Source organism: Alligator mississippiensis, chromosome 3 (assembly GCF_030867095.1).
Source record: "Alligator mississippiensis isolate rAllMis1 chromosome 3, rAllMis1, whole genome shotgun sequence".
Classification (NCBI taxonomy): Eukaryota; Metazoa; Chordata; order Crocodylia; family Alligatoridae; genus Alligator; species Alligator mississippiensis.
The window spans coordinates 16225049-16248864 of NC_081826.1; the positions used below are offsets into that span (position 1 = coordinate 16225049).

The following is a 23816-nucleotide window of genomic DNA, read 5'->3' on the forward strand; positions in this document are numbered from 1 at the left end:
AGGACTTGAATAGAAATTGCTGTTTAATGGTATATTTTGAAAGACACTTTAAAAAAAAAAAAAAAAAGGCTCTTGCAGTGTCAGGAATTCTTCACATATTTTAGTTCCTTGCTTGTTTCTTGTTTCTTGCTGGAGGAGATATCATTCACAATGTGAAGGGACTGTGAAGAAATAAGTGCGTGTAGGAATGTGTGTAGGAATAGCCACAAAAAAAAAAAAATACAGGAAGAGTCATTGTTTCTCTTGTTGCCGCCTACTTTCAATATTCTGGGACTACTTGTAGTCCATATGATGTACAGCAGGGGTCAGCTACCTTTGGCACGCATGCCAGAGCATGGCACACAAAGGTATTTATCTTGGCATGCACGCCTCGGGGCAGACAGCAGGGAAGGAGCTGGGGCTATGCTGCCACAACAAGGATCTGGCCCCTTGAGGCTCCCCTACCACCTGCCCCTGGCACACCAACATCTAACAAGTCAAGGTTGTGAGTGTTTTTGGCACTTGGCCCAAAAACGTTGCCAACTCCTGATGTACAGTGAAAGTGCTTGGTTATATTTCTTCCTTTGTTTTTCTCTTAACCCTGATTATTTTTAATGTCAGTGGTCATTCTCAAGAAACAACATGATTCTGTGCATGATAATTCAAAAAATATTAAAGGAGCAGTGGAGATCATTGATCTTTCTTCCTACAGAGCCCATGTCAGTCAGTGTAACGGGTATGTATTTACTATCATGCTACGCTCACACAAAATGCTTATGAGTAGATGCTGAAAGATGGTCATAAGTTTTGCACAGAAAAACTGTTGCCACTTGCTATATGTATGTTGGTTAATATACAGAAAAAATGACCCAGCAACATTTTTAGTTCATTGATATATTTCTTCTAAGGAAGGGTTTAAAAAATATTTGGTAAAAATTGGGATGCCCTTTCCAGATCAAGATAAGAGTTCTGGTATATTTGAGTTCAGCTGCTCAATAAATACCTTTATTTACCTACTAGCAAATTGCCTGTCAAAAATGGCAACTTTCTTGATGGCATTGTGCATTTAATTGTCTTCTCACAGCAGCATTTTCTTGGGACTTGTTTGCACAACTTTCTTGATTATGTCATGTATTTACTTGTCTTCTCACAGCGGCCTCCTCTTGCAATACATTTGCGTGGTGTTGTACATCTAATTGTCTCCTCACATTAGCCTCCTCTTGGGACTCATTTGCACGGCTCTCTTAATGTCGCCTCAAGTCCAATCGCCTTCTTTGTGTAGCTTGGTCCTCAGGGCTTAGTCCGGCTGTCTGTGTGTGTCTCTGTCTGTAACACTCTTTAAGGGAGCCTGGTGCGGCAGGAGGGGCAGTTCCCATTGCTTTGCTTTTGCTTTAAACTTCAGTTCTGAGCTACAAAATTATGGACTATGTGTAATTTTGAGATATTTAGTGTGTTTCACCTTCTGTGAATCCAGCAATATTTAGGCACTAATCTCTGAAGCACTGAAAGTTTCTATAGAATATGACAAACTTGTACACTGAAAGCATCACAGCTTTTATTAATACAGAGCTCTCATTTGAAACTTCATATTTTTAATATTTCTACTTTATAGAAAATAAAACTGAATTTGTCAGTAAAATACAGGTATTTATTGAAAAATTACCAACCAGTCAGAAACAAGCAGAACTCAATCTAGCATGAGAAATTAAAACTCTTCCATCCTCTTTGGGGGCCTGTTCCAAAGACAGTACTTTGGAGTAGAAGTTATGCTGAATCTTCAGTGCAACGTGGTTGTACTTTTTTGCTTTTAAGGAAGATTTATAACTGCATAGCATTCTTAAATTCTTATCATAACACAGATGTTGTAATGAGAGTTGAAGGCATTTGGACAAAAGGCTGTCTGTCTAGAAAATGTTAAGCAAAGGCAGGATAATAATTGTTAAACCACTCAGAAACTTAAATAAGATTGAGATACTGTTGTACAGGGTGTTGTACACCTTACCCTGAATGAATATAAGTGGAATATTTTGGAGTAGGCAGGAGTTGCTGAAGTGGAGATCATGCTTTATTTGTAATGGTACAAAACAGAATTGTTCTATCAATTTGATTTACATCATCACTTCCTTGAGGCCATCCTGTGTACGATGCTGTTTTCAAGAAGGGGAGGAAGGAGGATCCAAGTAATTATAGGCCAGTCAGTCTCACCTCCGTCCTTGGAAAGGTCTTTGAAAAGATTATGAAGGATCATATCTGTGGGAGTCCAGCAGGAAAAATAATGCAGCAAGGAAACCAGCATGGATTCATAGCAGGTATATCATGCCTGACCAATCTGGTTTCGTTTTATGACAGGGTCACAAAATGCTTAGACGCAAGAGTAGAGGTGGATGTCGTTTTTTTGGACTTCAGCAAGGCCTTTGATATGGTATCTCATCCCATTCTCATAAATGAATAAAGAGGCTGTGATTATAGATGCTTACATGGTCTGGTGGGTGGCAGATTGGCTTAGCAGTCGCACCCAGAGAGTGGTAGTAAATGGGTCAGCATTGACGTGGAAAGATGTGGGTAGTGGGGTCCTGCAGGGTTCAGTCCTTGGACCTGTACTCTTCAATATCTTCATCAGTGACTTGGATGTGGGTGTGAAGTGTACTCTGTCAGAGTTTGCATATGGTACTAAATTGTGGGGTGAAGTGCACACTCCGGAGGGTAGGAAACGATTGCAAGCAGACCTGGACAGGTTAGAAAAGTGGGCAGCATGCAATAGGATGCAGTACAACAAGGACAAGTGCAGAGTGCTGCACATAGGGTGCAAAAAATATCCAGCACACCTCCTGGCTGGGAAGTGACCCTCTCAGCAGCACAGAAGCGGAAAGGGATCTCGGAGTCATAGTGAACTCCAAAATGAACATGAGTCGTCAGTGTGATGAAATCATCAGCAAAGCTAACCGCACTTTTATTATGCGTCAGCAGATGCATGACAGACAGATCAAAGGAGGTGATACTTACCTTTATGCGGCATTGGTCAGACCACAGCTGGAGTAATGCATCCAGTTTTGGGCGCCGTACTTCAAGAAGGATGTTGATAGACTCGAGCTAGTCTAGAGGAGGGCCACTTATATGCTTAGGGGCTTACCCTATGAGGAGAGACTGAGGGACCTGGACCTCTTCAGCCTCCACAAGAGAAGGCTGAGAGGTGATGTTGTGGCTGCCTACAAAATCATTAGCGGGACGTAGCAAGGGATCAGAGATGCTCTGTTCACCAGGGCGCCTCTTGGGTTAACAAGGAACAATGGTCACAAACTGACAGAGAGCAGATTTAGACTAGATATCAGGAAAAACTTCTTCACAGTGAGGGTGGCCAAAATTCGGAATGGGTTTCCAAGGGAGATGGTGCTCTCCCCTACCTTGGGGTTCTTTAAGAGAAAGCTAGATAGGCATCTGGCTGGGGTCATGTGACCTCAGCACTCTTTCCTGCCTAGGCAGGGGGTCAGACTCGCTGATCTGTTGAGGTCCTTTCCGACCCTAGCATCTATGAATCAATAGCCCTGATTTAAATAATGCAAACCCATCCCTGTCAGCAGTGAATGCATTTTGTCTAGTTTTCTAATTAGGTTTTGCTATGAAGATCTTTTTTTCTACAGTGCATTTCCAAATTAAACTTGCCTTTCAAGAGTACCTAGAATTTTCTTTGAAGCTTTTTGTTTCTTTTTCCATCCTTTGGCTCAGTTTTAGAACACTGAAAATGTTTTTATCGTTAATATTTATAGGGGCCCCTATAAATGTTCAGGTAATGGCATGATATGATCCGATGCATGAGCCACACAATCGCACCTGCTACCATGCCACAAGTCCATGGCAGGAGGCGTGATTGTAGGATCCAGTATCAGATCCTATCACTCCTTATTGGCGCAGAGGGAGCCGTGGATAATCATTCCAGACTCACCTTGCACTGGCAAGATGCAGGCTCCCTTGGCTGCAAGTCCTGCAGCTGACCAGGCTCCCAGATGGTGCCCTGCTTGCTGCTGTGGCTGAGTCCCATCAGCTATGGTACTCCCAGCTGTGGCAGAGCATGGTGCACCCCCACAGCTCAGAGCTCTGTCACTTTGTACCTCGCACATGTGGCCAGTTTAAATACATGTAACATGTATATCACACATTGTTATGAGAGAAACCAGTGACTGCTGGACTGATCATCACTTAGTGAGCTCAGTCCTGTCCATTGGTTGCATTGAAACATCAAAAACAATCCAAATCAGTCCAAAGACAGTACATCAAATGCCTTCAGATCCCTAGATACTGCAAAGCCCTCCAAACATATCTCAGCAAGAAACTTGCCAATTTTAGGATTGAAAATGCTGACACTTGTGTTGAAGAAGATTGGCAAGCTCTAAAGGAGACCATCTGTCACGGCGGAGTCCTCACGGAGGGCCGTGATCTCCTTGAGGCCCTTTCACCGCGCTACTTTGGCCCGAGGGCACCCTCCATTCTCGCCCACCACGTCTTGATGGAATATGTAATAGGGAGGCTGCCTTGCGTTTCCTCGGGCACGTAAGCTCCTGGACCCCTCGTGGGTCTCCCCGTTCAATGGCGCTACCCAAGCACCCCAGCCTTATGGGCTATACGTGGCTCCTACCTCCCCTGATACCACGCCCCAAGCCTCGCAGATGTAATAGACGTTGTCCGGTCTGTACGCCCGCTTCCCGGGCTGCCCGTCTCGGGCTTCTCAGTATGGCCCCGCTCTCTAGGGCTGCTCAGTATGGCGCTCCCCCTTCTCTGGGGCTCGCCGTGCCCACACTGGGCTACTCAATAACGTACAATGGTGCTCCCCCCTCTTTGGGGCTCACCGTGCCCACTGGGCTACTCAATAATACCGCCCCTTTCCTGGGGCCGGGGTCTATGTTCCCCCACACACAATCCAGGGTCTAGGTCCCCGTCCGCAACCTACGGGTTGCGCCCGCGACCCACTGGCCGCGCTCCTCGCCGCCAGTTGCTCACGCACTGGCGTGCGAGCTGCGCCTTCCCTGGCGCTATGAAAATAATGCGCCCTCTTGGCGCTAGGACACTCCACACTCTCTGGGGTCCCTGTGATTGAGGCCTCCTCCAACCCCTACAGCCTCACCCAAGCCTCCGGGTGTAATAACACAAACACAACGCAAAACCACAAGCCCCTAGGCTGTAACATAACCACAAGCCGCATGGCCATAACTCAGCCCTGGAGGCTTGAGCTATGATACTATCATGAGCTGTACCTGCAACTCAGGCTCCTTCCCATATCTCGGCTGAGGGAGCTCCTGCCTCTCCGGCTGCTGGCAGAGAACTGCCAGCCTGGCTTCGGCCCTGGGCTTTATAAGGGCCAGGCCCTGCCCCCTACAGGCAGCTGGCTCCCCTTAGTTGCTCCGGCAACCCACAGCTGTGCTCAATTAGCTCTGCCAGGGCTCTCTCCCTGGCAGTTTCTCCTCTCCAGGAGCAGGCACTAAGGTGCCCTGCGACACCATCCATGAAGCTCACACAGAATCAGTTGGCTTTATCACCCAATGCCCTCAGGACTGGTTGGTGAGAACAGTGCTGAGATCAAAGCTCATCTTGATTGGAAGAGTAAAGCTTTCTGTGACTGGCAAAACCATCCTGCATTCAGTCAGAAGCAGAGAACTTTTCAATAAATTTAAGCTGAAGCCCAGATGAAGATTCAACAAATCAAAAACAAATGGTGGGAAGAGAAGGCAACAGAAATTTGCTGACAACCATGACATGCAGAGCATCTTTAGTGCAATCAGGGGTGTGTATGGACCAAGCTCTTGCAGACTTACCTTGCTTAGATCTGAAGATGGCAGTACATTCTTCATAGACGATGAGTCCATCAAAAACCATTGGAAGAAGCACTACCAAAAGCTCCTGAACTGAGAATTGACAGTGACTGATGAAATTGTCAAATCCATCGTGCAGCATCCAGCAAGGGAAGCACTTACTAGTCTACCAACCTCTGAAGAGGTCTACTAGGTGATATGACAGGTGAAGAACAACAAAGCTTCTGGCCCTGATTGCACACCAGCTGAGGTCTTCAAAGTAGGTGGGGAAACTATGACCAATAAACTCCACACACTGTTTCTCAAAATCTGGAACACTGAGGAAATTCCTGCTGACCTAAGGAATGCCAAGATTGTCACCATTTTTAAAATGGGAGATTGTCTGACTGGAAACTATTGAGATATTATCCTCTTCTCCATCGCTGGGAAGATCTTCATTTGTATTTTGCTGAACTGACTGCTTCTTCTTACTGAGGAAATCCTCCCTGAGTCTCAGTGTGGCTTCAGACCATCAAAAGGCACAATGGACATGATTTTTGAGGCCCAGCAGATCCAGGAAAAATGCCAAGAACAACACTAGGATCTGTATATGGCATTTATTGATTTGACCAAAGCCTTCAACTCTGTTAACCATGAGGTTCTGTGGAAGATCTTCTCAAAGTTGGGCTGCCCAGGGAAATTTTATCACCATCCTAAAGCTCCTTCATCCTATGCACTGGCTCCACTACAAAGCCCTTTGCTGTTTGAACTGGCGTCAAGCAGGGCTTGTATGATTGCACCAATTTTTTTTTCCATCTTTCTTGTGGTCATCTAAGTTCTCATCTGTGGCAGTCTGCCACATGGTATCAACACTGAGTACAGGATGGACGGGAACCTTTTTAATCTCTCCCACCTCTGCAGCAAAACAAAAGTTACTTTGGCCTCAACTGTGGAACTTGAGGCCACCATTGATTGTGTTGTCATTGCACATATGGAGGAGGACCTACAAATGGCCCTTACCTGCTTCTCTCAAGCATACCAGTGCCTGGGACTGACCCTTAACATCGGAAAAACAACGGCCAGTCAACTCCCCCAGCAAAGATCCTCATTGAGAGACAGGAGCTGAAAGATATTGAACACTTTACATACCTCAGCAGTCGTCTCAAAAGCTAGCATCAATGAAGAGATCCAGCGTAGGATCCAATTGCCAGTTCTACCTTCAGAAGACTGAATCATCAGGATGGTTCAACTATCATGACACCAGGACTTGAACAAAGCTCCTGCTATAAGGCTGTGGTAATCCCAACTCTTCCCTATGTCTGTGAAGCTTGGGTGACCAACAGGGACCACCTGAAAAGCCAGGAACGCTGCCACCACCAGTGCTACCTCCAAAAGATCCTTGGCATAAAGTGGGAGGATTATCACATACATTCCAGCATCCTCACTGATGCTAACACCACCAATATGGAAGGGTTGATTTAATAAACATCAGCTGTGGTGGACAGAGCACTGTGCGCGCATGCCTGATGCACATTTACCAAAACAACTGCTATCCTCCCAACATAGCTAAGGCCAAAGGAAATGCTTCAAGAGCACCCTCAAGGTTAACTTTTAAGAAGTGTGGCATTAACACCATAAATTGGGAAAAATTGGCCTGGGAAAAGGCTACATGGTGATGCCTTCTGAGAGAAGGTACATCTTTTGGGGAAAACCTTCTCACCCTGGAGGCAGAAAAATGATAGAAATGGAAGAAAAGGAAACAAGACCAAGAAATCTGTGGTCTGATCCTCCCTTTAACCACTAGCTGTGGCATTTGCCAGAGAGTCTGTGGCTCTAGGATTGGTAGTCTTATCCATCAACAGGCTTATTTACAACTCTTGACTTGACCTGTGGGAGTGATCATCCTTGACCATGAGGGATCGCTGCTGCTGACGACGAGAGGGGGCCTGTTTCTCAGAATTTTCTTTTCAGTGCTTAAATTCCAGTCTGTTCTGAGTAGTTGTTCGCATAGTTGAAGATGAAGACATTTTTTTTAATGGAAATTTGATAAGAAATATGGGGAGTGGTTTAAGATCTATTGAGAAATAGTACAAATTTGACATGCATCTTAAAAGAATCTGAATGGGAACAGCTACTGTATAACTGGTGAATAAAAGTACAGTGGCTATGTATAGACGTTAAGGCCATGTCACTGCTCTCCCAGGAGAAACCATGAGTATCCAGATGTTCAGGTTTTTTTTCTCTTAGGGCAAAAAATGGCCACTCCAGAAGAAAAATTAACTTGGGATAAACCAGGGTTAAATCAATCTTAGGAGAGTGTCTCTTGGATGAGAGAGACTAGCCATAGTACAGTACTCCAGCGCTGTCCTTCAGACCTCCTTTCCCCACTGCTTCCTTCCCTGCTGAAGTGAGAGTGCTGTTTTCTGGACTCTGCTGCTCTAGCCAAGCAAAACATCTCCTTTTAACAGTCCCGCATTGTCCTGCTGGGAGTTGCAGACTGACTCTAATTTGGGTCAGCCAGTCAGGACCATGTGCACTGCTGTCAGCTGTCTCCATGCAGACTGAGGGAGCTTGCAGAGCACACAGAGCCCTCCCAGCATCGGCACTGCAAGCTCTCTATTCCTCTGGGGCTCAGTATTTGAACACTTGTTCAGGCTTCTTCAAGTACATTTTTATACCAGAAAAACAAACTTCGGAGAGTTCTCCCAGATTATTTGAATGTGTGTTTGCAGCCAGTTCAGATTAATTTTTAATGAACAAATGCAAGAATTTCTTTCAATCTATTGTTTTGATGGAAGTTAAATGAAAAGAGAAAGTAGGATAAGAAATGTGTTGCAAAGCTATCCATTTAAGTTCTTGAGTTTCTAGCCTCAATTGAAATGCTAATAAATGTTGTACCATTGGATACACAATGGGGTCTGAATTGGATATTAATCCACGAACACGCTTAAATTATTTCTTTTGCTTCTTGGCTTTGTGCATCTTTCAACTGTAGCTATTTTGTATTGCAAAAATTGAGCCGCTTTACAAAATTATACATAAAAATTCAAATCCACTTGTATTGTAAAAAAGGCAGGGTGTGTTTTAACCTTTCGTTATTGACCTAGCATTGGAGTTATTGATCTGAAGTTGTTCCCTTTGTGCTTCAAAATAATGTGGTTAAACAATTCAATTCTGTATTTATTCTCCATCATGAATAATGCAATATGATCAAACATATACAGTCAAGTGCATAGTGACTACGCATATGAAAGAATGGATCTAGGCTGCCTTGCATAGTTTCAGGTGTGGGACAAAAAAGCTGTTATACCACAGATCAGATTGACTTTTTCTCTCAGATTAAATTTTTTTCACTCCCACTAGATTCTGAATGGGTTCCACAGATTATGCGATTAAAAAGAACAGGGCCACAAGTTTAATTACAAACTTCGACCTATCTGGATCTTCAAATTAATTTACTTGGTGGAGGGTTGCGTGCTTAAATATAGGAATCATAAGAATATTTTGGGGTGATAGACATCTAAAGAGTTTCCTTATTTAAATAATGGCAGTAAGTTACTTATGTGTTTGTAGGATCAGATCCTAAATTTTTATTTTTTGCTCTGTTGAACCTTATCTCGCTGCAATCAATTTTGTTTAGAGTAATATTGTGATAGTTTCAGGTTGACAGTATTTCTGAAAATGGTGTGCTTGTTATCATAACAATTGACAGCAATATTTAACTGAATGAGAGAGAAAATACTTTTCTTGGGATTGTACTTGTTTAGCTTGTGCTCGTGACAGCGTTTTCTATACAGCCTTTTTTACTGTTTTCACTGTATAATCTGTTTCCATGGGTGGAGGGATATTTTTACACTACAGCCATAAAAAATAACAGGGTATTTAGGTAACTGAAGTACCTGAAATGTTGTGAATTCCAAAACAAAAATAATCCTAGCACCAACATTCAAAATTTTAAAAATAATGAAAAGCAGATGGTGTCCTTTTATGAAGTGGTAATCATCGTATAGCTGTCCTATAGCTTTATCATGGTGCCTCTACTCTGCCTGTAGACTCAAAAGTCACTTAGAGAGTCTGAACCTCCCCAGAAGCTTGAACTCGGGGCATCTGTAGTTCTTTCAGCCCTTGAAATTATTCCTTAAGTACTTAATAACATTGTTCTGTTTACTCTTGTTTACTAATATACAGTAAGCGGAACTGATAGTTTTATTATCTTTTATTACAGGCATTGGATCAAGACAGAACTGCACTACAGAAAGTGAAAAAATCTGTAAAAGCAATATATAATTCTGGGCAAGGTAAGTGTTTTGGTTTATGATATTACTAAAACATCTAAACGTTGTTTAATATTTAGAAAATGTCCTTTGTCTTTTACTGTATGTTTAAAAAAAAAAACCCCAGGGGCCTGCCCATTCAGCAATAAAAATTTAGCAGGAATGCATCTTCCCAAAACGTTGTTCCTTGCTCCTTGATTCCCCAAGAGATGTGTACTTCAGGGGTACTTCTTGACTGTTTTCAGAGCTCCTCATGGAATTGATTTTGGTTGCTCGGGCAAGACAAATTTTCTTCTTTGGCTATAACATTTCACAACAGCTTCATTCCATTAGAGGGAAAAAACTGTTGACCAGAAGACATGTCAGCAGGGAGCTGAACTCTAGATTTAGATTGTGGAAAGCAGTACCAGTTGAAATAATGAGCGTTAGCCTCATTACGTTTTGAGCAAGTGCCACCAGAGGTACTTAGACACTTTGGGTACCAGTATAAGAAACTGGGAACTGGTTGGCAAATAGATCATGCAGTGTTACTGATATTCTGTTTTGCCGTTTAAGTTCACTATGCTTGTTAGAATCTCTGTTGATAAGTTTGATTTTGAAATACTTTCTTAGTAAGTTTTTGGTAACATTAAATAGGAATCAGATGCCTATTGTTGACCATGTTTCACAAATATAAATTGGTGAGTGTTGAAAGGACACTTTAAACAGCTTTCTGCTTCTGCTTGTTCCATGCAAGTCGGTGGGAATTTTGCCAGTGATGTCTGTGAGAACAGAGTTTGGGCCGTGGTCATTTTCTAGCTGATCCTGCGGGACTACACTGTTTTTCAAAATTAATTTCAGGGAAGCCTAATTTGCATCCGTTTTTCACTCATGCTCAGTTTAGCAGCTATTTCCCTGTCAGAGCACTGTCTTGGTGCTATTTATTCAAAACAGAGAGGAAAAAAGTAATTTATAGTATATGCTAGGTACTTATATGGTAGTAATTTTACCAGTCCTACATTAGCATTGCAACATATGCACTATCCCCTCACTCACTTCCCTAACCCTTGAGTTGATCTGGAGCAGTCAAGCAGTTAACTATGGCAGACAGAATGAAAATAAGTACCTTTCATGCTTTCATAATGTTACTGAAAACTACATTTTTGAAGATGGGCAGACTGTCTGGAGCAGCACCTGTCATTCTAAACATGCTTTCTGAATTTCAAAGCTGACAGAATCCAAACTGTAAAATCTCTACAGCCAGCTTTGAAATGTTTGATTCAGACCACAATGTCCAGTTGTTAGTAGCCCTAAGCTTTAAAATTAAAGCTGGTTTCAAAATCTAGAAGTGTGGCATGTCATGTGAGCTGCTTTGTGAGTCAATATGTGGTCTAAAATTAATTTGAATGAGGAATTTTAAATAATAGCTTTATAGTTAAAAATGTAAATGCATTTTGTAGCCAAGTTGAATACAAAGCTTATATGCCATTGCACACTCTGGAAATTATGTGCAATTTTTAAAAATAAATTCAGAAGCCTAAAAAGGTGAAGGACACGTTGGAACAAGCCAAGTCATTTTTTTAAAGCTCTTTGATTTAAGCTTACGGATGACTGTTCAATGTAGGGTAAGAAATGTGTGATAAAAAGATTCATAAAATGTTAGTTTAAGGAACAAGGAAATATAACTAAAGCCCAGAGTGAAACCTAGTAGTGATCAGGATTGTTAATAAATAAATAAATAAATAAATAAAAGAATTGACGAAGAATCTGTACAAAATTTGGCACATGTCAAACATTAAATATTCCAGGAGAAACAAATGTGATATTATTTTTGATCCTTAAAAAAATTAAACATAATACTCTAGCTCCCCCTTCAGAATATTGTACAGGTATGGTCATGTGTTACTAAGATTGAAGGAAAACAACACAGTGCAATTCATACTGTCATAACAAAACACTTGTATGACTTGGTCGATGTAGAGGCAAAAATGAAAGGGGTGACCAGCTCACATGTGGTTAAAGGTGAAACCCTCTAAAGAAAATATATAGAAAATAAAGTGTCTAGAGACCGAATGTAGACACAAACTGATTTGAGCTGCTTAAAACCTATAAGAACCATTCCCATATGATTTTACCTTTGTTCATCTAACTGGCCTGTTTGGAAAGGAACCAGTTGTTCAGCAGTGAAACAAAACCTCATTGAACTGTGGAGAAATTCTGCAACCAGTATTAAAAGCAGCAATAAAATCTTGTCATATATTAGTTCAAGGATCTAGATGACATTTTCATGTTGCGAAGAGAAGCCACTAGCTGCATATTATGTGCTGGAAGACAGAACTTATTTACTTGGATAGTTATTTATGAGACAGTTGATTTATGTTGTTGACCTTTTAACTCTCATCTATAGTAAACTCTCTTGAAACCTTGAAACTGGTGAGGATGGTGGAGAGTAGCTTCACAGGAACAGTAGTGCTGTAATGGGATGGTATCAAGATGTTTAAAACTGATTTTGCAAAAAATAATAATTTCCTCTTGTGTTTTGCTTTTAGTGGTCTACAAATTATGTCATTTAAAAGAAATTGTCTTGTGATTTTGGCAAGTTCTGAATAAGAAAAGCTCAAAAGATTGGGTTTGTCACAGATCCTCTTTGAACAGCAGAAAAAAGATATTGTTAGTGAAAGAATGGGTCAGTTTTAATATCATGTAAATATACCTGAGAATTTTTTATACTTGCTGTCCAGCTCGTTGGTTTTTCTAGTATAGTTAGATTGTATTGTAAGTTGGAGATGTCTTGTCTCAGTGAAGATGGTGTTTGAAGTCAGTGGGAAATCTTTTTTTGAGTACTTTTTCAGTAACCCTTTGTGGATTGAATTTCAGTGGTATAGTGCATTGCAGGCAGTTCTCGACTTGCAGTGTTTTGAGTTACAATGTTTCGCACTTACAGCGTTTCTAAATTGACACCCTGTTTCAACTTTATGATGTCAGTTTCGACTTTACAACACTTGATCCGATGTGACGCCACGCCAGCAAACAAGTTCGCTACGTCGCTCATCTCCCTGGAGAACATCTGTCCAAACTTCCTTGGACACTTTCTTTAAGAAAGCAGACAAGACTCCAGAAAAACTTGCAACCAAGACTCTGGAGAACCAAGAACCCTTGAAAAAGTCCAACCAAGAGCCTTTCCAAAAGTCCAGCAAAATCACCTCAAAGAAGTCCTTCCAAATCAATATGATTGCTATTTACAATATAAATTAATTAATGTAGCTATATTACTCATCTATAATTGATCGAGTACAAAAATCTGGGGTATTTTTGGTGAAAATAAGGTATCGGGGCTTGGTTCAGGAAGCAATTCCCCATTTATAACATTGTTTCATATGAGAAAATTGGTTCTGAGTTACATTTCAACTTAAGATGCGGTTTTCAGGAATCAGTTGTCGTAAGTCTGAGGCCTGCCTGTATTGTTAATTGTACAGATTTTGAGTAAATGACTATCTTTTAACTTCTACGAAGTCTTTAGCAAAACTGCAGTCATTTGAAATAAAAAAAAATTACTTGTGTCCATTTGCATCAAACCAAATCTTGCAGTTCTTTGTTCCTTGTAATTTTTCATAAATATTACAACAAGAACATTTTAAGAGCAATGGTGATCTGACTTGACCTTTCTTATATAAACTAAACAGGATCTAAAACGGGCATCCTTTCTGTGCTTAGAAGTAACCCTAAAAGAAGCATGAAGTACAACAAATGAATAGTTAAAAAACAGGGTAGATAACTGGGGTGTAGGTTGTAGCCATGTAGGTCTAAGGACAAGGTTCTTTGGGTGAATCTGATATCTTTTATTAGACCGACTTAAATACTTGGAAAACAATTTTTAAGCAAACTTTTGGGTTCAAAAACCCTTTGTCAGACTAAGGAAGTTTCAGCAGTTGGTGTGTGCTCTTCCTGGATGGAATGAAAAGTAAAGAAGCCAGCAGCTGGGCTGGGCTGGGCTGCATCCAAGACAGGCAGTCGGTGAAGATGTAGATTGAGGAGTCAATGGGTGAGAGACAGGCTGGGGCTGGGGGGAAGAGATAGAAGGGGGATGAATAGTGGAGAGATACCTGGGGAGTCAAATGTCAGGCAGGTTATAATGTGTCATAAATCCAATGTCTATATTTAGTCCACGGTTTTTAGTATCCAGGAGGTTGATGAAGTGGAGTTCATAGGCTCGTCTCTGGGAAGACTTGTGTAAGTTTCCTTTGAGGATCAGGACTGAGAGATTGGAGAGAGAGTGGTTTTCTTGTAGATAACTGGGCATTTTTCTAGTAGATAACTGGGCGTTTTTCTTTATAAAAATATATTTGTAGGCTTTGTGTGCAGGCCTGAAGTTCTTTGAAGGAAACATTTTTTTTGTTTTGTTATTAGAAAAAAAAATGTAGGTCCTATGACGAGAATGACCTGTACAGGATCACATTGGTCTGCCTGGTTTCTGAAAGGGAGATTGCTCTTTAAAGATACATGAAAGTAGGAAGTTTATCGTATGCTTGTCTGGCAAGATGCAGCCTGCAGGCCAGATCTGGCCCGTGGGCTGCAGAGCTTTGCTTGTGCTCCTACATGTGCTGGGGCTGGGCAGCAAGGAGCTGCGCTGGGGCCAGGGAGCTGGAACTATGTCCAAATCACTGCTGCTTCTCCCCCCCCCGTTCCCGCTTCTACTTCCCCTGCCCCAAGGCTGCAGTGTGGGCACGTAGTCCAGTTAGAGTGTAGATGCACCAGGGCTGGGCTCAGAAGCTGTGAGCAGGACTGGGAGCGAATCTGCAGCAGCAGCTTGAACGCATTTTCCAGCTCCTCAGCCCCAGTGCAGCTCCCTTCCAGATAGAAATTGCACATGCAGGTATACTTATAGTATACTACCTTTTGGTATGCAATAGGATTTTGCAATGAGTTGCAGGGACTCACTGTTCCAGCAGTATTGTGTTTAACAGGTCATGATGTGATCCAGAGTACTGGACTTCATTGGAAAGATTTACTGTCCTAATACACATTCAGTAATATCCTTGTTTTACGTTACTGCAGTTCAGGAAGGCTAATTTATGTATTTTATCAAGGCCTTTGTCCATAACATGTATATCAACCTGATGGTTTAATCTTCACCAGTAGAATTTAATTTCATCAATGGTCATGTTGTTCAACATATTTTTTCAGATATTGGCAATAGGTTGGTAGCAATCTTAAATAAAATAGTCCTTTAAATATAGATAGATTTTGATGAGGAAAGAAAAGCATTCTTTGGTATGCTAGTGATCTGGCTTCCAGTTTTCTGAGAGTCTTTGAAACAAGTTATTGCAGCAAAGTCGAATGCAATACCATAGATGTGCATGATTCTGTCTGAGGATATTAAAGGCCAGGTTCATAGAATTATAGAAAATTAGGGTTGGAAGGGACCTCAGGAGGTCATCTCACCCAACCCCCTGGTCAAAGAAGGACCATTCCCAGCTAGACCATCCCAGCCAAAGCTTTGTCTAGTCAGGTCTTAAGAATTTCCAAGTATGGAAAGTCCGCAACCTTTGTAGGTAACCTGTTTCAGTACTTTAATACTGTCCTGGTGAGAGAGGTATTACTAATATCTAACCTAAACTTTCCTTGCTGCAATTTGAGACCCGTTGCTTCTTGTTCTGTCATCTGCCATTACTGAGAATATTTCATCCAGATTTTCCATTCTTGTTACTAGAAAATCTTTTACTGTTGTTCTGTAAAGACACAGAGCATGTTAAATATCCTTAAGAGTAGGCCTGTGCAAGGCAGCAAGTATTCACTTCAGATTCAGATTCAACCAGTTCAGAGGGACAGTGATTCAATTCGGTGATTTGACCCACTGTCCTGATTCGATTCAGATTCAGTGCTGATTTGGAGATTTGACCATAGACTATAATGGGGAAATCACTAAAATACCCATAAATGTGTCATTTTTTTGCAGATTCGGATGAAAACAGTAGGGATGGTAGCCCCTTCCAAGGGGACATGATGCCGGCCAAATTTCAAGGAGATAGGTGCAGGGGTTTCTGTGAAAGTACACCTCAAACTGTTGAAAGCAAAACTCGTGTCATTTGTATGTGTTAAGGCAGAGTGGGATGAAAACAGCAGAGATGGTAGCCTCTCTTGTGGGCATGAGGCCTGCCAGGTTTCAGGCAGAGTGGTGCAGAGGTTTCTGTGAAAGTGCACCTCAAGGTTCTGAAAGCAAATAAAAAAGCAAATAGGTGCGCAGCAGAGCTGACCCAAGCAGGGTGCGGGGCCCGGGGCAAATCAGCACATGCAGCACCCCACCCTCACTCTGATCCCATGTGCCCCAGACCCGAAGAAGCTGCTGCCGTGGTGTGGAGTGAGGAGGGCGGCACTCACTCCATCTGCACGTGGAGCTGGTGGAACCCTAGCAGTGGGAGGTTCACCTTGAGGAACACCAGCTGCTCCGCCAAACCAGGATCCAAGCAGGTGTGGTGGGGTGTCAAAACATCACCAGCAATGCTGAACACCCTCTTGCTTGGAACACTGTTTGGTGGACAGGACAGGTGTTCCTGGGCAACTGTGGCCAGATCCTGCCACACCTGGCTGTGGGTTGCCCAATAGGCCAAGGGGTCGCAGAGCAGTAGCTCCACATCCTCAATGAGATAGGTAGCCAATGAGGCCTCCATGCTACCTGCCTGATGGTGGGGTCTGGTGCCTCTGGACCCCAATATTTAAGCCATGCCCTTGGCCCACATTGGCAGCAGTTGTGGTGGAGGAGATTAGCTCATGACTGGAGTGCTGGCATGGGAAAGTGGATCCCCCTCTTCCACATCCCCCCACCTCTGACTTTCTGCCTCCCTGACTGTTCACCAGCACCTCCATCCAGTGATCAAGGGTTTTGCTGCTGCAGACACTCCCCTTCACCCTCGGGTTGCGCATGCCTGCCAGCATGTGGACCGTACTGGACTGCAATGGATCCAGTTGTTTTTTGATGCCCTCCTTCATCTGCTTCACCAGTGCCTGCAACTCTGGTGAAAGCAGCTTGCCCCAGCCAGGAACATCAATCCCCTGGAACTTCCCCATTTCATTCTCAATAACCTTCACTACAGGGATCACTTGGCTAAGGAGGGCATTGCCAGAGCTGAGGCTCCCGGTGGCCTCCAGGAATAGCTTGAGGATCAACAAGATCTGGGAGATGGTATCCCACTCAGCCCTATTTAGGGGGCCACTGATCCCAGTCTGCCCAACCAAGATCATCTCATGGATGGCCTTCTGTTCCTTGACCAGCCTTTCCAGCATCATGTGGAGTTCTGCCAAGGCTCCACATCCAGCATGATTTTGTGCTGTGGGATGCTCAGCTCTGCCTGTTTGTCCTGCAGCGTTCTGTCCCCCCTGATGCTCCGGTGGAAGTAGCCTGCCACCTTCCTGCATTTTGAAATGAGTAGTGGTAGTGATGGTGCCGTCACCAGGAACCCTGTCCCCCTCCAAGGCGTCTCTGACTACAAGGAACTTGTGTGCCACACAGGGGATGCCAACAAAGTTGGCATCATGCACCACCTTGACCATATCGGCCCCATTGTCGGTGACCATGAACCAGTGGGTGAGCTTGCCCTGCCCAACGAGCCACCCCTGCACCATGTGGTTCATGGCCACCATGATCTCCCTTTCTGTGTGGGACCCATCCATCACCTCTGGTTGAAGGAGAGCCCGCCGACACCCTGACTGATTTGCACCAGTGCTCTGTGAGGGAGAGGTAGGCATGGTCCCCACCCCGGCTGCTTCAGATGTCCGAGGTGAAGTGCAAGGTTACCTGCGGACCTGACTTCTGCAGCTCCTTCCTCAAGTACTCTCTGCATGCCTCATACAGGGAGGGCACCACCATCCTGCTAAAGGTGGTGCATGCGGGCACTTGGTAGGATGAGGCCACAAGTGCCATGAGCCTCCTGAACTCTTGATATTCAACAAAGGAGAAGAGCTGGCCATCGACAGCAAGCATCTTCCCAATGCTCTGGGTGACCTTGCTCACATTGGGAACGCGCCCCCCTTTGTCTCTGTCTTTCCCCCACTGGTCCTGGGTGGCTTGCTTCTGCTTCTTGGGGATGGGGGCTTTGGAGCAAGAGGACGACTTCTTTTTGGCCATGCTGTCACTAGTACCAGGCTGAGGAAGAACAAGGTCAAGAGGGTGCTGCTTCCTGAGATGCAGCAGCATTGCTGTGGTGATGAAGTGTTTCATGTTCTTGCTCCAGCTGATCTGCCTTTGGCAGTGCTGGCAGGTAGCATACCTGGGATCATCTGCCACCTCAAAATGATCCCATACTACACTACCCACCTTCATCTGGGTTGAGGGTGGGGATCCTGTCTAATCCCCCCCCCCACCAGGCAGAGGCACCACAACAGGAGGAGCTGAGCCACCTGCCCCCACAGCCTCCTCCGAAGTGTCTTCCAGAGAAGGAGACCTCCCTCTAGGGGAACTGTGAGGGGTGTGAAGCACAAACTCAGATTCCCTCTCCTTCCCCAGAATTTCCTTAGCTATGGCCCTCAACTCCTCTGCTTTCAGATCCAGCTTCTCCTCTGGCACTGGAAGGCTCATGCTGGCAGCTGAAATTGGGGTGGAGAATGTCATGCTGCTGCTGGTTAGTGGTGGTGGTGCAGGTGCAGGCACTGCTGCCATCTCCTTGCTCCCACTAGCAGCAAAAGACTCATCGTTGCCAGGAAAGAGGTTGTGTTTATGTTTGGAGTGGGGGGAACTTGCAGATCTTCCTCTGTCCCCTCTCCCTCCCCTAGAAGATCTGGCACCTGCCTTTCTAGCATGCTTCATAATGTTTGGTGTGCTGCAAAGTGTGTGTGTGTGTGTGTGTGTGTGTGTGTGTGTGTGTGAGATATATGTTGAGCTTTTCTGCACAGTGATGAGACACAGTTGGGAAAACACAGATTTCTTTTTGTTGGGGAAAGAATCAAGACAGACTAACAAGAACAAATAAGAGGATTTTGGGGGAAGAATAAGTTGAAATAAATGGATAGAGATAACAATAGAGATTGTAGGCAAGTGTAAGTAGGAAAGGATTGGATACAGCTTAGGAGAAGAGAGACTAGCTAGCGAGAGACTAAGCCTTTCAGACGCTGCTGCTCCAAGAGAGAGACAGCTCACAAAAGGTACAGATCATGTCAGACACCGCTTTAGATGTTGTTTCTTTGTTCCTCCCTCAGAGCACTGTGATTGGAAGGGAACTCAGAGAAAAATCAGTCACTGGCCAGCTACAGATGTCAATAACAGAGCAGTCTTTCCCCCACGCTCAGCCTTTTCCGGATATGGAAGATCACCCCATACCCCTACCTCTTCTCAGTTTCTGTTTGCTGCAAGCCTTCCGAACCTCTCCGAATTGATTCGGAGGCTTCCAATTCGATTCAGACCTTTTTAATGGGTCTCCCGATTCAGTTTGGGGACTGAATCTCCTCTGAATCGAACTGGCTACTGAAACTTCGCACAGCTCTACTTATAAACATATCGTAGTGCAGGGGCAGCCAATTATTTAAACCCACAGGCCACATAGGCAGTTCTGGGGAACTGTCACGGGCCAGTCAGCATCCCACCTTTCCCTCCCCCGCACAAAAGCCCAGAGTTCGTGCACCCTGCAGCTCCTCCCTGCTGCTACCACCAGCGCCCAGCAGTAGCTGAGTGCTAAGCTCTGGCCCTAGCCCCAGCCTCAACCCATCCTGTGCCTGCTCTGGACTCGCCCTGGCCACAGCGGACCAGCTCAAACCTGCACACACAGCTCCAATCCTGGCCCTCCCTACACCTGCTCTGGATCAGCCCGCCCATTCTGAGCAGCAGCAGCAGTGGTGCAGCCAGGCAGAAGCTGCTGCTGGGCATGTGGGAAAAGCGGCCGCCTGCCCCTCATCGCTGCTGGACCCTTCTTGCTGCAGCTACCCAGTGCCCATGCCCAGGCTGTCCTATGGCTCCTGTCCACTGCCACCACTCCCACTGGTGGCCTGGAGGTGGCGGTGATAGCAGCAGAGAGGAGCCACAGGGCAGCCCAAGCATGTGCTACAGGCAGCTGCAGCAAGGATTCCCAGGCAACAGAAATGAGAGAGCTGATTTTCCCCCGCATCCAGCAGCAGCTTCTCCCTGGCTGCCACTGCAGCTGCTGCCACTCATTGGCGGGCAGTCTGGAATGAGTGCAGGGTGGGCAAGGGTCAGGGCTGTGTGTGCAGGTCCTGGCTGGTCCAGAGCCAGTCTGCTTTGGTTGGGGTGGGTCCAGAGCGGGCGCAGGGTGTGCTGCAGCTGTGCGTGTGGGTCTCAACCAGTACCATGGGGCTGGGGCCAGCAGCAGCAGCCACTGGTGGCGGAAGCTGGAAGGAGCCACTGCCACCTGGGCTGCCTAGAAATGCTGTCCAGCCACGGAACTGCCTCAGCCCCGTTGTGGGCTCAGGGTGGTGGGGCATGCCACAGGCCGGCTGGCACCTGAGCCAGGTGGAACCAAAGGACCTGCCATGGACCTGACTATTTTGCCCACCCCTGCCCTAGTGGGATGTTATCTGTATAGTGTGCTTACCTCTCATAATAGTAGCTTGCTTTGTTTTGCAGCTAAACATTTTCTCATGCAGGTGTGTGTTTTCCTATATCGGAAAGCTCTGTGGAGTCATTCTGGAACAATGAGCATCTTTCCTTCCCACCCTAGCTTTTTGACTGAGCAGGGAAAAATATTCCTTTTTGACTGTCAGAGGCATAGTCTGACCCAGTGCTCTATGCCAGGGATTTCAGATTTGCCTCGGGCCCTGGGCTATGGGGCTTGCGGGCAGTGGGAGTCCAGGGACAGGGATCTGGCAGCAGCTTGGGTCTGGGGGCACGACAAGGGTTCAGGAGCAGCTGACAGGGCGCCAAGCTCCACTGTCCAGATCCAGCCCAGGGCCCCTGCAATAGGCCACATCCCCTTGACTTCCAGTAGCCCGGTGGACCAGGTAGAGAGCCTCTTGTGGGCTGATTTTTTGACACCCCTACTCTATGCCAGTTATTCTCTCTTATCATAATGAGAGTTATCATCCCATTTTATCTAGAAAACTGGGCAAAGAATTAGAAATATTCTGTCGAAAGCATTTCTGCAGAAGCAGGGAGAGAGACTGCATGATTTGCTGGCATTTTTGATTTCCAACTTCTATGCTTCCCTTATTCATTTTCCTCAAAACCCCGCAGACCACATTTGTGCTTCATTTACCCAGGTTAAAGCAGGCCAGAGCTGCTCCCCACCTGAAGTCTCATGTGCATATTTACAGAACAGCTTTTATATCAAAACAAAATATTCATTTTATTGTCGAGTGGTGGCTTGTTTTGTGTCAGGATATGTGATTAAAAGCATACGCCTTTGGAACAATTCTGGTCTTATTAAAAACATATTTTACCACTCACTGATCCATAACCTCATATGACTGAAAATCTGAGTTCCTGAAAAGCTTGTGTTTGTGTGTGCAGTAAGTATGACCACAGGGCGTTCATTTGAAATGAGAAGTGTAAAAATTGTGTTTCCAAAATGCATTTGGATAGCATGAGCAGTTATGATCTGAGTCTAGAAAAGAGTCCACCCTCTACTTCCCCCTTAAGATTTCAGTGGAGCTTTGGACTTGGGATTTTTGTAAAGGTTTGGAAGAATAATTCTTTTGCAGCTTTCTGCCAGGTTTTTTTTTTTTTTTTTGATTTTGAAGCTGATTCATGGATCATGAGATATTGTGCACATGCTGTGGTGAAATTCATTGCTTTGAGTCGAGCACAGAAGCCAACAAAAAAAATAGTGTCTTTCAGCATCCAAAGACTTTCAGCTTTTTATCTTAAATCAAAATGCTTTTTTACTTTCTGTATTCCAGTGCTGTCAGACAAAATTACAGTTTGAGGAGAATGCTACTTGTACGACTGCCTGGAGAAAACATAGCTCCTGGCATTTATAGCCCTTTTCTCTTTTGCTAGGTGGAACTAATTCTGTTTGTGGGGGGAAAGGGAGGGAAGAGATTTTCCTACTGCCTTGTTTAGGATTTATTAAAGTTATACAGAAAAAGAGTACAAACAACATTCATACCACTCCCTTGAAGCTATTGACTATGAAAGCTGGTATATGCTTTAGCCATGCTAGCCTGAGGAGCCTTCTAAAGTCGACCATGACTGATTAAGTGATATATGAACTATTACCACAATAGCCAATGTGGGCATATTAACATAATTGGAAGGGAATACAAGATGCACAGGCTCAGTCTTTGCATTTTTTTTAAACCACAATAAATTGGCTTTCCATGGTTCAGAAACCTGTCTTGTTAGGAAATGTTGAAAGGAGTCTCCACCTAAAACCGGTGAGTTTCTGACCTCCTATTTTGTGAATCCATGTTATGAGCATCTTCTGTCGCTTATGACTAGCCAGGTCTTCGTTTGGTATAGCGATATTGCCTTCCTTTTAAAAAATGTGTTCGTCTTAATAAACACTGAGGAAACTCATCCTGACTATATCCATACTCGTGAGCTACTATCCAGCATAAAACCTTTTGTTTTTAAATTAATGGAGAAGCTAGGCGGATGCTAACTATTAACTTGCTGCCACCCCCCTCCACAGCACACAGGCCACCTGGTGCTGCCTTCACCGCGTGCCATGGGCTTCACCATGTGTTGCCAACTCCTGTCCCCAGCAGCAGTGGGCAGGATCACACTTGGTGGCAGTGGTGAGCAGTGTATGCTGTAGGAGTTGAGAGAGGGGGCTGCGTCAGTGTTGGAGGATGGAATTGGGGTGGAAAGAGAAGATTTACTAGACTGAGCTGTGTTTTGCTATTTTCCTCCCTCCCTTTCCCTGCTATTCTGGGCCAGATCCAGCCCATGGGCCATAAGTTGCCAACCTCTGCACTAGAGCATTCCTTTGTGAAGTCTTACTGTACACCACAGATCATGTATCTATCTCTGCCCTTCAGCCAATTGTTTTGCACACATCTGTTTCCATGTAAACCTTCTCATTGTTATTACTTGTGGGCGTTTGGAAGCAGGGGTGGTGCGGAAGTGTTAGTTTGCCAGGGCTGACGTTAGAAGGCCAACATCCTGAAGAGAATGACATTGGCAGTGTTTCTGTTCTGTAGTACTAAAACAGGGGATGCAAAAGGGACTTAACAGAACATGAAGGGGTGAATAGTACCTTACCAGAAAAATATATAGATTCACTTTTCTTTCATTCAGAAACTCTTTCCTCGTAAGGGTTTTTCAGTTTTCTTAGTTGTCTTTATCTGTAGATTAGTTTCATAGTTTGGTTCTGATATTGGAACATGGTCAGACATGGTTAGAACATGGTCACAGCAAACTTTCCTAACACCTTGACATCCCTGATGTGCAGTTTGTGTTTAAAACTATAAAATATAATAGTTCTCAGTGAGAACTAATATATATTATTTTAATGTTGTGGTAACTTTAGCTCCACAGAGAAAGTAAGTTTTTTGTTTTCAGGATTTTTGAGGGAGTTTTTTCTTCTTGCTTATTCTAGAGACTGAAACTTTCCCCCTAATATATTTAATACTTTTGACTTCACTATATGCATGCTAAGACTTCCCTAGGTGGTACCAATAGACACCATCTGTGTGATTATTTAACTCCGCACCTTCTAGTGCATGATACAAAGGTGTGTATAAACATAATTTGCAAAATGAACAAATGTACCCTAATTTTTCTTGTTGGTACTTTTTCATGGTTTTCTTAACTTTTTAAATTCATTCATATGTGACTCTAGCTTCAGAGGATTTCAGAAAAAAATAACTTCTGGCTATTTGGGGGCTATTTGGGGGCTGGACTCGATGATCTTCCGAGGTC

At 44.2% G+C, this 23816-nt stretch overlaps 1 protein-coding gene across 3 annotated transcripts in view; it reads left to right on the plus strand.

Moving 5' to 3' along the window:
* Positions 1-23816, plus strand: part of ASAP1 (ArfGAP with SH3 domain, ankyrin repeat and PH domain 1) — a 282558-nt gene that overhangs the window by 131943 nt on the left and 126799 nt on the right. For all 3 annotated transcript variants that reach the window (XM_059723743.1, XM_059723744.1, XM_059723746.1), the window contains one exon: positions 9985-10057. In XM_059723743.1, coding sequence (XP_059579726.1) covers positions 9985-10057 — 73 coding nt within the window. The remainder of the gene's footprint in view (positions 1-9984; positions 10058-23816) is intronic.